Source organism: Trachurus japonicus, chromosome 23 (genome assembly GCF_045865225.1).
Source record: "Trachurus japonicus isolate A0001 chromosome 23, Traja_1.0".
In the NCBI taxonomy this organism is placed as follows: domain Eukaryota; kingdom Metazoa; phylum Chordata; class Actinopteri; order Carangiformes; family Carangidae; genus Trachurus; species Trachurus japonicus.
This window is the reverse complement of record NC_140929.1, coordinates 13,511,833-13,525,403: the sequence shown is the minus strand read 5'-3', so window position 1 is coordinate 13,525,403 and position 13,571 is coordinate 13,511,833. Positions and strand designations below refer to the sequence as shown.

The 13,571-nt window shown below is 40.7% G+C and overlaps 1 protein-coding gene across 3 annotated transcripts in view; it reads left to right on the top strand.

Moving 5' to 3' along the window:
- Positions 1 to 13,571, top strand: part of grm8a (glutamate receptor, metabotropic 8a) — a 218,706-nt gene that overhangs the window by 180,022 nt on the left and 25,113 nt on the right. For all 3 annotated transcript variants that reach the window (XM_085769754.1, XM_085769755.1, XM_085769756.1), the window contains exons 8-10: positions 7,995 to 8,134; positions 10,218 to 10,364; positions 12,280 to 12,701. In XM_085769754.1, the coding sequence (XP_085625880.1) occupies positions 7,995 to 8,134; positions 10,218 to 10,364; positions 12,280 to 12,701 (709 nt within the window). The remainder of the gene's footprint in view (positions 1 to 7,994; positions 8,135 to 10,217; positions 10,365 to 12,279; positions 12,702 to 13,571) is intronic.

The following is a 13,571-nucleotide window of genomic DNA, read 5'->3' as shown; positions in this document are numbered from 1 at the left end:
TTAGCACAATAATGGGTAATGTCATTTAACTTGCCAGTTTGACTTTGCCTTAAGTCTTTTTCTTATAGCTGAGTTTGTGTCAAATGGAGCCAATGACAGTGCAAGTTCACAGGTACAAAAAAGTCATTAGATCCAGGGTTGCAGTGGAGCAGCTCTAAATTAATACCTGCCGTTGGTTAATGTATGTTTTGCTGTCTGAGAGAGAGGTCAGACATCAGAGTGACTCAGTCACATAGACTTGCTAACTGAGGTAAAGAGCTAAGAACTAAACTCAGGAAATGTTGTCACTAGGGGGTTGGGGATGTCATAATAACCCAGACATCACATCATATCACTTCTCAGTCTCATATTATTTCCTGCATGTGATTTGTGTGTCCACTCCGTCATACAAGCATAATCATCAACCCTCAGACTCGCACACATAGATTCTACTCCTACATACTACCGACTACTATTACTGTAAGTGAGCAACAGGTTGTAAGCGAGAGATTATTGACATGATGTCCAACCTTGTACAGGCGCTGTCACCGTGTCTGCCCTGGTAGTGGTTCCCACAAGACACTATTCATATCCACGCCAAGCTCTGTACTCGGTTGGCAGATTGTTCTGAAACTCTTACTGTAAGGTATTATTATAACAAAGTCAGAACATACATTGACATATTAACATATAATATTTGAGTCTACAGTGTATATATACTGTGTAGTATAAGAGTCTATGTACAGTTGGATGATCAGCTACCACTATAGCACTTTAAGTTCAACATACTGTATGCAGGCAGCACCAGGCATTTTCAGTTTAGCACATAAGAAATCAGCTTAGATGACATGGTTTTGAGTTTACTGCACTGCACTACTACCCGTAAGTCACCACACACCACTGCTCTAATCTTTTCTTTTCTTTATTTATTACTGTTATCTCCTTTATTTTACATTTTAGCTATTGCCAGCAAAGTGGGCTAATTTCTGCCACAGGATCAATGGTGGAATATAGTTTCAGATAAACAAACAGAAGATGAATATATAGAAGCAATCAGAAGTGAAAGAAAGCAGACAGCCATCCAGACAGCAACAGCCCAGACTCCGAGTTGAATGGGGTTTGAGGAAATGAGAGGTAGAAGTGATCATTTTAATTGCATATCCTAAGATGCCACTAAATCTCACATCTGTGCAGCTTTATTTTGTTTTTTTCACATCAAATATATACAGTACAGTATGTTTTTTTTGTGAAGAATGTGTTGTTGATGGAGATTAGATTTAATGTGAGCACATCAACTGTAGAGACATAGAAATACAAACAACTTCTGACAGACAGCATGGTGCAGACAAACACACAGAACGAACAAATGCATGAAACTCTGACACTGTTTTTTTTTTTTTGCAACAATACTCGTGATGTGATAAAATCAAAAAGTGGAGAAAATATTTCTGCATTTTCTGGAGGCACGTCCACACAAACAGTCATACATAAAATGAAAAATACGCTTATAGACACTGGCTGTGAGCTCAGTATCATCTCATGGGCTCCTGCTCTCCTGAAACCAGTGTAATATCATTATCGGTCCTGCACGCTCTCTGGCTTTCACCCTCTTTCTCCCCCTTCTCCTCTGCCAAGTTTGGTAATGCAGCTCCTTGTTTCTCGTTTTGTTTATTTCTCCTCTTCCATGCTTTCATTCTCTCCAAATTGTATTTCTAGCCCCTGTTCAGACTGTTTTGTCTCTTGTGATCAACTTAATAGTGGCCTTCTCCTTCTGCTTTTATCGCCTTTTCCACTCCTTGCTGTTTCCCATTCCCTCTCAGACTGCGGTGAATGTAGATCATGATACAAATGGACGTTCCTTAAAATTAGTTTTAGGTAATTACTAGAGATTGCCATACAAAGCTGTCTTGTGCTAGGTGTGTGTGTGTGTGTGGTGTCTTTTTTACTAAATATCCTCTCTTTTTACCTCCCTTTCTCAACAATCTGTCTTTTGTTCTGGCTGTTCCTCTCTCTGTCAAGTGTCTCATTCTTATTCACATGGAGGACCATTTAGATCTGGATCCCTTTCAAAAATGTTTTGTTTCTCTTGCCTTTTTCATCATCGGCTCTGTTCTATGCCTGTATTTTCTGCTCAGACAAGGCATAGTGATAACAGAGCTGCTGAGAGAAGAGGGGATGATCGTAGAGGGAGGGATGGATCATAGCGGGAGGAGGGAAAAAGGGCAACGCACAGAGGAGATAGAAGGGAGAAAATGAGTAGTTTCTGAGATGGAGAATGGTGGGATGAAGCGAGGCTTTGAGGTAAAAGAGTTAGAGGAGGGGAAAGGCAAAATAGGCTTTGAAAAGAAAGGGCGGGAGGAAGGAGGAACATCTGTTGTGGAAGGAGGGGTAGGGTTGGCCGTGAGGATAGTTGTGCAGCAAGCAGTCAAAACTGTCTTTGAAAAGACGGCTAACGGACTGGAAAATATCAGTGATATATCATAGAAAAACCAGAGGGGAGGAGAAAATAGTAGCGAAATACAAAATGAGTATAAGAGTTAACCAGCTCCTGAGTTTGAGTTCACCTCCTCCACTGGAAACCACTGTAAAAGATGACAGTGTTTTTGTGGGTTGAGTTCAGGCTTCATCATTACTTCTCCCTGTCATTTCCTATTCACTTTTTTGTGTTAGTTTCACTGTTCATTCCGCCCTTTCTCTGTTGTTTTCCCCCTATTAGTGCTATCAATACATAGCACACAGATGGGAGCCTGTTGGCGAACACACACACACACACACACACACACACACAGACAGACAGACAGACACACACACACACACACACACACATTCACACATACAGAGCCATGTTTTATTAATGCATGCTGCAGTGTAGTTTTTGCATCTCCACGTCACAAACATTTAGTCTTGCTGTGAAGACTTGCTGTTCATCCTCAGTGTTTCCAAAGTAAAACAGGCAATGCTGAGGGCTTTTTTTTAACAATCCCTTCTGCTTCTCTCTCTCTGCTCACTCTTCCTTCTCTATCCATTCTTCGTTTTTCCCCCTCTTCTTTTGTCTCACAGAATCTGTAGATCCAGTAACAGGAAGAGGTCTCAGGCTATTCATTCATCCCTCTCCTTCCATCTGCCTGTTTCAATCTCTGTCTGCCGGGGAGGTTTTAAGGCCCGTGCTAATTGATATTCTCACACGGTCTATAGTTCTCCCTTTTTTTTCCTTTTTTTTTGCTCTCTATCTCTTCTCCCCCTCCCAGTCTTGCTTTCTTCCTTTTCCTGTCAAACTAAAAAAAAAGTTTTGAGTCCTTTCAGCAGCGTTGCTGTGTGATATTCACATATTCTCCCTTGTTCAGCCTCATTTTCTCTCTCCTCTTTTGCTTTTAAGTCGATCCATGTGTCTGCCTCAATCTGTCAGAAAGACAGGGTTTGATGCTTTCTCGCAGACCTGTTCACTCTCCTATTTTACTTCTGTCTTCCTCTGCCACTCATTTGTCCTCCTTCCTTTTCTTTTCTTCTTGTCTGTGGCTATTTAAGCCAGCTAAGGATTGAAGCGTTTCTGCTGTCTTCCTCGCTTTAAAAAAAAAAAATCAGACTCCTCACTCCTCTGTGGTGAGCATGATTCAGATGAGTGTGACTGACAGTGAATATGTTTGAACGTATTTGCAAATCAAATCAATTCTTCATCTACTTCTTGTGCCAACATTACTGTTACATTCTTATCTCACCCCTTTTCTCCCTCTCTAAGGTTTGTCTCTGTCTGCAGGTCAGTTTCCACTAAATTTAAATACATATTGGCTTCAACCCATGAACATTTTCTTTCCCTATTAGACTTGCGATTACATTATTGAAGCAGAAGGTCATAGCCTGTGAGCTTGCCTGCCAAATCTTAAGGAAAGTTGTGAGAGTTTGAGCTTTCTTGCGATGTTCTATTGTTGATCCCCAAAGGGAAAGCCTGGGACTCTGTGGGGAAGCTACAGAGCGCAGCCTCTGGCAGGCAGGGAAGCAGTATCTTGCTCGAGGACACTCCAGCAGAGCCTGTGCCGCAGTGATGCCGCTCTACTGCTGCTTTGAGAAAACCGGGAGAATTAAAATAAGTCAAAGGAAATGCTTGCATGCACTTAGGGACGCATACACACAAATTCCCCATGTCTTCTACTAGATATATTAGCCATTCACTCCACGCTCAAGCAGCCAAATCTGGGCACACAACCTCCCTTAGATAAGAAACCCAGACTCAGAGATTTCATTGTTAATTCCCTAAATCAGTGCAAGTGGAAGAATGAACTTTGTAAACATGCATCTGCCCTCTGGCCCTTCCAGCATTATCTTGTGTCATTTAAGAACCTGTCAGTTTGCTTCAGCTAAATTGCAAAATGAATACAAATGAGATGAAGAAATTAAATTTCTGCAGACTAGGAATTTTGGTTTAAGAGAAAATGATGATGCTGTTTGTACAATTTAAGTGCAAAAAATATATCAGCATTATATCCAAATGCCCTTAAAACTATAATTGGGAGTGAAACACTCAGTGCCATGGGAGACTACGGGAGAAAACACTACAAACTTCCAAGTAAGGGTGGAGACATTTTCTGCAGTGCAGCATCTTCGTTTGAAAACCCAAACATACAGTAATAGGGATTACTACAGGATGAGATGGAGGTGTGTTGCCAGGGCAACAGGTAGATCATTTATTTTTTAGTGTCAAGCCAACTAAAGCGGAAGGTTTGAAAATCTACATGTTCATATGTCACTGCCCCCACACTGATGACTCACCGTGTAGCACATTAACACATTCATAGTATTGAATCAGTGTTTATCTTTTACTCATCCAGCAGACAAGCAATTTAACTGTAATTAAATGCTCCTGAAATGAAACAATAAACAATGCATTATTATTTTATGTTAGTTAATTTGAGATGCATTTTTAATAACTGTACAATTCCTTATGCTCCTGCTGCATTTACATTAGATGACTTTTTGTTGAATAAACAAAGCCGAGCCCAAATGGAAATTCATGAGGCCAGTAAACCTGTCCGTGCATCTCTTTAACCAAAACATTAATCAGAACTGATGAGGGGTTGTCAGCTCCCTGTTTTTCCAACATATTGGTTCGATAATGCCAGCTCCTGTCATGCCTATTGTATGTGTGTTTGCAATAATTGCCGCTGCTTTTTAAAAGTGTGCTGTCTTTATCCACCTTACTCAGAAATTTCCAGAAAATGATACAAACACTATGAGATTGGATAATTATTTATACTCGAGGTAACCACTGTTTTCAGAGCAAACAGTCTGCTTTTGCCCTGCATAATTCAAAATACCTGCCAGCATGTCTCTGCTCCAGACAAATGTTTTACTTGCTGCAACCCTAACTAGTTTTTAAATAGGCATGATTGGTGTGAGGGGAAAATTAGAGGAAAGTCAGCCAGTCGAGTGCTGAGGAAAAGATGACATGCTAATCACTCGGTGTGAATTGGACCTTTTTATTTATTTATTCTTAATTTTTGCTATTTTTCATTGTTGTTGGAAACAGACTGGCCGATCAAGTAACTCAAACAAACCAATCCACCTCGGTAGCTCAGCTCGTTGGTGAGCTATTGTATAACCCTTGATGAATTTGGTAAATTGTTCAGTTACCTGTGTCTTTAGAGCCATAGTGAGGCATATTGCTTTAAGTCTGTGATTATGGCTGTCAAGGGTGTGTTGATATCACTGTTTTGACCTATAGTGAAATTGATATCTCAGGAACACCTTGAAAAAAAAACAACAACATTGATTCCTCAATATGAGTAAAGAAGGAAAGGAAGGATCAAAGGGAAGAGATGAAGACAGATGAAACACACCAAAAGAAAATGGACCCTTTGAAAGAATACAGAAGATAAAATGATGAGAAAAAACAGATTTGGTCGTATTGGTTTTCGTTCTGATGGACCTGAATATTTTATCTTAATAACTTTCTTACTTTGCTATAGTAAACAGAAAAAAACAATTTGTATGAAATTTGCACTCATTTAGCACAGAGGGTGGGAAGAAGAAAAAGGCATGATGGGGAAAAAAAATTGAGATTGAGGGGAGATATTTGGGAGCGGATGAATTAAGCCGTATCGTGTTAGCTTGTAAAACATACAGTAAGGCTCATAGCTAATGTGTTACATGTTGTATTATTTGGGTCTTAGATGTTTTGGTGGTTGGGTAGGTTGTTGGGTTTTACCAGGTGGTTGCCAGGTAATTACAGTGTTGTCCACTTACTATGGGCTGTCATTTAGTTGATTGCTAGCTGGTTGCTAGGGTGTCGCTGAGAAGTTTGTCGTACATTTTGGAAGGTTGCTTCGGTGACTCTATGTATCAGTAAAATGAATGGATGGTTACTAAGGAGAATGGCATGGTCGCCAAAGTGTATTGTGTAAAGACATTGATTACAACATCCTGTGTGTTAGGGCTCAGCAAGCTTACTAATTAACTATGAGAGATAGCATTAGTGTTCCCAAGCAAGCACAACAAAGACACATTAGAATTATAATGATATATTATAATATGTACTATTGGATATATTGTATTCCATTGAATGGGATTTGAGTTATAAAGAAATCTTGCTAATTAAACTTGTCCTACTTGTGCACAGTGAATCCCCAAAATATCTCATTGTGGGGTTTTGCCTCATCTTGGTGTTTATTAGTTAAAGGCAAAATCAGAGAGAAATTAATTACATTTGGACACAAACAGTACCAGTTTTAATCACTCAGTGTCCCATTGTTGCCAAAAGTTATGAATGAGTTTGCTAGTTTTGTTTTTCTTATCAATTCAAATGAATGTGTTTGGTTACTAGTGGTCACAGTGAGATAACCTTTCTCTATCCTAATACTCTTTCTTTACTTTGCCTTGTGTTGTTTTCTTAGTTTGTCTTTATTTATTGCTCTGTCTCTCTCCTTCTCTCGTCTCCTTTTCAAATTATTTTTTTTTGTTTTATCTCACACATTCTTTTTGTTTCTTTGCATTTATTTCTGTTGATATTTTCACCCTCTAGCATAAGTGCATTATTTTCCCTCCATGTGTGTGCTGGTCTCCCTCCCCCTGACTCCGTTTTCAATCATTTGGTCAATTTCCAATCTTCCTCTTTGCAATTTCTCTCTTGTCTTCCCCCAAACTGGTAACCATTACTGTTTATAAATCCTTAGCACCATTGCACCATATCAATGACTTATAGTACACAGGTAGAATTTATTTCCATAAAGCATTGCTACATTCATACTGTAATTGGATTTTCTTTATGCTACGCCAGATTCAGCAATTTGATTTGATTATATCGTTACATAAAAGAAAGACAAGAGAGTAAGACGGGGGGGATAAAAAAAAAGCCTTATTGGTGGTGGGAAAACTAAACCTTAGAGGACACATAAACTCATCCATACGTGTATGTATTCAATCATACTTTGCTTCGGCTCACACACATTCTCACATACAGTACACATAACACAGACAGAAGAGTAAAATTGACAGTGGCTTTGCTGTCACAGCTACTAAACAAATTGCCAGAGGAAATATTACTTTATTAACTTTACATCTCATGCCTGTGGGCTTTTCTACAGAAACATGATTTGTTGCTCCCTTTAGTAATATTCTTACATGAGTAAACAGTATACAGTAGTATTGATTATCATACAGTAAAAGTATAAATATAAGTATGTATAAATGTTGGTTTTAGACACATAAATGTTGAGTTACTAGGGTTCAGTGTTGCATTACATTTTGCTGTACCATTGTATTTATTTTGTTGTTTGTCACCATACTTTTTATACTTACCTTTTTTTTTCTTTCCAAAAAGCTGTTTCCTTGGAGGAGGATACATGTTTTTATCAAAGATTTATTTGGCCAGTAACTTTTGTCCTTTTTTGCTTTATATGACTTGAGGTCATTCCTGTGGTGATCAATAAAAAAACGGTGCCATTTGAGCACAAATCAAACTCTAATGGTATCGTATTAAATAACTTAGTTGACCCTTCCTCCAAAATCTGCTCTCTTTGTTCCAGGAAGTGCCGGTACGCCAGTGGTTTTCAATGAGAATGGAGATGCTCCAGGAAGATATGATATCTTCCAGTACCAGAATACCAACAGATCTGTTGCAGAGTACCGAGTCATCGGCTCCTGGACCAACAAGCTAGATCTCAAAGTAAGATTTACCCTCAGACACTTGAACATAAATGTGAACACTCTTTTGCACAATGAGAACATAAATAAAAGTTTCCAATCTTACAAAAACCTTTGATACAAAACATATTGTTACAGATCTGGATCCAGTTAATTGCATGGTGGTAGATATCCAAAGTGGTTCATGGAATCTTTTGAGGCATTACAGACGACACACTCTCTGCAGTGTGGACCTTCAACGTCTGCTGCGACCCGCTGTGCTGAACTTAAAATCCTCAGTTTCCCATTATTCAGAGGTGAAAATTAGCTGGAATTCAGTGTTATTTACAGTGTGATTCTTTTCTTGAGTCCCGATCGCTGAATCCTGCTCAGGGACTTGCTTCTCACTCACACACACCCACAGATGCTCACACACCTGCGTATACAACCTGTAATTGCTGGCACAGAACCTATAGTATACACCTGAGTCTCATGAACATCGACAGGAAAGAAAAACTCAATTTAATGCAGGAGCGCACTGTAATCTCATTGTCTTGGTCCCAGCCTCTCACTCTCTGATTTGCACTCACACCACATGTATGCACACAGACGTCTCACTGGAGTGCTTGGTGATATAAATCCATCCTGGACTTCATTAGAAAGGCCAGGTGACAGATAAGAAGACTAATAGACACAAAATGTTTTCTCGCTGATGGACGGCCTGGCTGACTGAGACAGAGGGAGAGAGAGAGACTGACAACACAAAGGACAACACATAGTTAAGACACACGACCGGGAACTTTGACAGTTGACAAATTAACAGATGAATTTGATTTGTTTAAAAATCCAGTAGGTTGAAGGCACAGTGGCAGAATTAGTGATGGCAGCCGACGAAGGTTTTCACACTGACTGTGTATTCATCAGTGTAGATGAGAGAGAACCCTAAAGTCAGACTGGTGTGTTTCAGGCTAAATGTGTGGTTGTAAATAGAGTATCTGGACTCATAGATGCAGTTCATTTGACATTTATAATTAAAGCAGAATCTATTATAGCTATTATTGTTTCGCCTAAATAATTAATAGAAGAGAAGGTTCACGACCGGGCCTTTGTGTTTTGGCTAGTGCATAATTCATGCTAATTGTAACAAAACAAGGTGTGTGTATCCATGTGCATGTAAAAAGTGGTGAGCCTATGAATAAGAAATAAAGAAAAATATTCAATAAATAGGAGAAAAACAGCAACTAACAAAAACACTTGAAAAGTAGCAAACAATGCTAATTTGCCACCCTGCACACACAAACGCGCTTTTTTGTCATTAGCGTATTCCTGACAGATATATTCGCAGCAAAGTAACCCAATATTGTGCGTTTTGTGTGTGTTTCTATATGTGTGTCAGTGATCAAATCGTTTCCATTTCCTGCGTCCCTGATGAGTTTTTCCTTTTAACTAGTTTTTGTTGGACTGGTACATTGTGTGCCTTAAAACAGTAATGCTCCATTTTACTGAGCACCCTCGGCAACGGAACCTCAGGGACTCGGTGTAATGACAGAGTTTATTACAAACACTTGCGCACATAACGACAAATTAAAACGCACACACACACTCGCAATCTCACACGTACCAGACATACGGAAAGCTCAGGGATTCACTTTAATGCCAACAAAACAGCAGCACAAACAAACACAATGAAAAACATGAGCGCACACAGACACACACACACACAGAAGGAAATACAGATGGCCTTTTTGTGCCAGATCTGATTATGGGCTTGATTGCTGGCTTCCACACTAGTTGGTGTTAGTTTTGTGCCCGGCAGCACTCCGGAAAAATGATCAGAGGATCTGCTTGTGCTAATTGCTCTCCAAGTTTGCCCTGAAGACACACTTTCTGCAGGTACAGGGAAAAACGAGTGTTAAAGGACTGTTAACACTCAGTAATGTCAGCTTGAGCAGATGGCTGCCACTCTTGGTGCTGCATAATATCCCACACCAAGGAAGGAAGTTTTTGTTTTGCCATGTGAACACGAATAATTTCTGGTCCGTTTTTCTGCACCTTAGCCAAACCCACCAAAACAATCAACATTTGCTGGATGGACAAATGAATGAATGTGTTTTCCAACTGTCCAGGTGGAGGCCATGCGCTGGAGGACAGGAGACCCATCTCTCCCAGCGTCTGTATGCAGCATCCCGTGCCGTGCAGGGGAGAGGAAGAAAGTGGTGAAAGGGGTGCCGTGCTGCTGGCACTGTGAGCGCTGTGAGGGATACCACTATCAGGTGAGTCTCTTATCAAGACCTGTGGCTTTGAGGTCTTGAGGTCTTGAAGAAAGCACTTCAGAAATGATCTCAGGGTATGGAGGATCTTTTGTTTTATTTTGGTTTCACCACCCTAAGTCAATACTCTTTTTTTAAGTATATTTTTTGGGCTTCTTTCGCCTTCAATGACAGGAGAGTTGAGAGAGAGACAGGAAATGGGAGGCAGAGAGGGGGGGGGATGACACGCAGGACAGGACCGCTCGGCGGGGGATTCGAACCGGGGTCACCTGCAGTGAGGACTATAGCCTCAACACATGGGGCGGGTGCTCTACCAACTGAGCTAAACACCGCCCCGCTAAGTCAATACTCTTGACTGAAATTGTTATATGCCTCTTAATTTGGTGTGTTCAGAGTCGGGACAAAGACGAGGGATTTCCCTGGATTTTCTCTTAAGCGCGCTGGCTGTTTGTGTTTTGCGTTGGGAAAGCTCCCAGAGGCTCTTAGCCTACAAACACTTACGTGATAAAACTGCCTGTCAATGGTAGAGATGTAGATTTTGACCTAATATAAAACCTTGGCTGAACTTACCTTGAAGGCTTTGCAGTGAAAGCCAGAATCAGTCATACTTTCCAATAAATCAGCCCCCCAGATGTGTTTGGAATAGCAGCACACTGGCCTTACAAACATGCCAGTGTCTGCTAGGGTCGGCTTTCTGGCAGTTGCTCTACAGCAGCGTTCTCTCCCCCTGTGTAATGATCAGGATTTTTTCTCTCAGCTCATTACACGTAACCAAAAACAGTCAGCCACTTCATTCCATTGCAGATTTATATATGTAGCAGCCACCCCACATACTGTTTTAGTGAATGGAATCACATTTGAGGTGAGGTAAGGAGTCTGATCACTTATGGTAAAGATACATCCCCCATGTTCATTATATCACAGATGATTTGGCAGCCCATCATCCCTCTTTCTTACTGAATAAAACAAATCCATGAGTGAGCCCATACAGTACGTATGTGTGCAGAGAATTTCCTCCTTCAGGAGCCTATAAGGGAAAAGAAGAAAATATTGGCCAGAACAGCAGCAGGCGATGCTTGTCAGAGTGAGCGATCAATACTCATTTTGCAGATACATGCATTTGCTGTGAAATCAATAATCAGTTGACACATTTACAGTAGATTTGGGATTTTAAGCAGAATGGAAAATAGTATAGCACCATGACAAAAATCAAATAAGTGAACTGGAGAGCAAGTGGAGAAAAGTGTGTGCTAAATGTCTGCTCTTTTCTTATTAATGGCCCAGTTTACAGCAGTAGATTAGACAGGTTAAGTCGACCTGAGTTGTTTGGTAGATGAGTTCACTCTTGAGCTGTTTTTGGATCAAATCACAAAAGTCTTACCTTATGTTCCCATAAATGTTTGAAATGGATCCACCACTGTTCTGCTTCTACTCTGACTTTGAATCTGCTTACTCAGCTGTACTTTGTTGTCGACAATAAGACCGCTGAACTTTGTTCCTCCAGACTTCCCTATAGCTGGCCTTGAGCTATATTTGACTTGGCTTCATTTTTTAATATCTTGCCTCCTTTTCTGTTGACTGAAAATGTTCAGTAATTCCCAAAACACTTGAAAGAAGAAAGAAAAAGCGTAACTACTTATTAGGATGCCTATATTGAAAAAGTAATCGCCCGTAGCTCCAATCAAGAAAACTGACAACTCCTATTGGCTTTGAATTTCCAAGCAAGGCCAATAGGGTTCATGTTCATGGTTCATTTTATGAGAGAAGGAGAGGGAAATGAATTAGCTTGATCAATTTAAAGCTAAAAGGTCTGATCTAACCAATGACAAACTGTTAACACTCAAATCACTATGGATAAGTTATGTATGAGTACATTCATGTATTGCAACTCCAGTTAGCATCTTGTGTCTCCCATCAGGCCTCAGAGTTCACCTGTGAGCTGTGTCCATACGAGATGCGACCTGATACAAACCGCACCGGATGCATCCCCATCCCGATCATCAAGCTTGAGTGGCACTCGCCCTGGGCCGTCGTCCCCGTCTTCATCTCCATGCTGGGGATCATCGCCACATCCTTCGTCATCGTCACTTTTGTCCGGTACAACGACACGCCCATCGTGCGGGCGTCCGGACGGGAGATGAGCTACGTGCTGCTGACGGGAATCTTCCTGTGCTACGCCATCACCTTCCTGATGATCGCCACACCGGACGTGGGCGTGTGCTCCTTCAGGAGGATTTTCTTGGGCTTGGGGATGTGTTTCAGCTATGCCGCCCTGCTCACCAAGACCAACAGGATACACCGCATCTTTGAACAAGGGAAGAAATCTGTCACAGCACCCAGGTGAGGAAAACACCTGTCTGTCATTCTACACACACACACACTCTGTTTTCCCTCTGTGTGGATGTGTGTTCAATCCACATATATTTGGATGTGTGCAAGGTCACTGTAAGGGGTTTCTTATTTATTTTTTTCGTGCACTGAGGTGCTTGTATTCAAATGAAGACTTAACCTCTACTTCTTCCTTACTAAGCTGCTTGCAATCATTATTCATCATTTATTTTTTATACATTATGTATGAGAGTCATGAACTCACGCTCACCTATTGTACTGTTTGTACTCGGTGTGAGTGACTCTGGAAGAGAGCATCAAGTAAGTGGCTAAAATGTTAATGCAGGATTTAATAGTGCACAGGTTCATGTCCCCGCTGCCCAGATGGTCATCTCCTCTTCCTCCAACACCACCCAGCTGTAACAGTCAATGTTACTGTGCTGCTCAGCTCATACATATTAAGATTACTATTTTTTTTATGATCATTAATTAATTTCCAAATTTAATACCTTGCTCTTCCAGACAAATTAATTTGTGTTTTTTTTAATTGCATGTGACTGCTGCTCTTACTGCTACAGTACCTATGAAGGAAAAACAAGCAAATAAAAGTGCAAGACAGCTGATCTAAGATGCAGAAAGTAGCTGACACATAGAGACTTTCTACAGAAGAGATCACAAGGTTTTCTTTCTTTTTTTTTTGCCAAGTTCCAGTTTGTGTTGTGGCTGCAGGTTGTCAGACACAGAGCATGCTTTGAGCCTGGGAGCTTGAAGGAGCAGGTTGTGTCTTGTGTGAGCAAGAGCATAGCTATTGTTATTGGGTAGACTCCATTTTTTTTATCTCTCTAACATCCTCGGAGATCATCACATTTCTTCTCTCTGGTG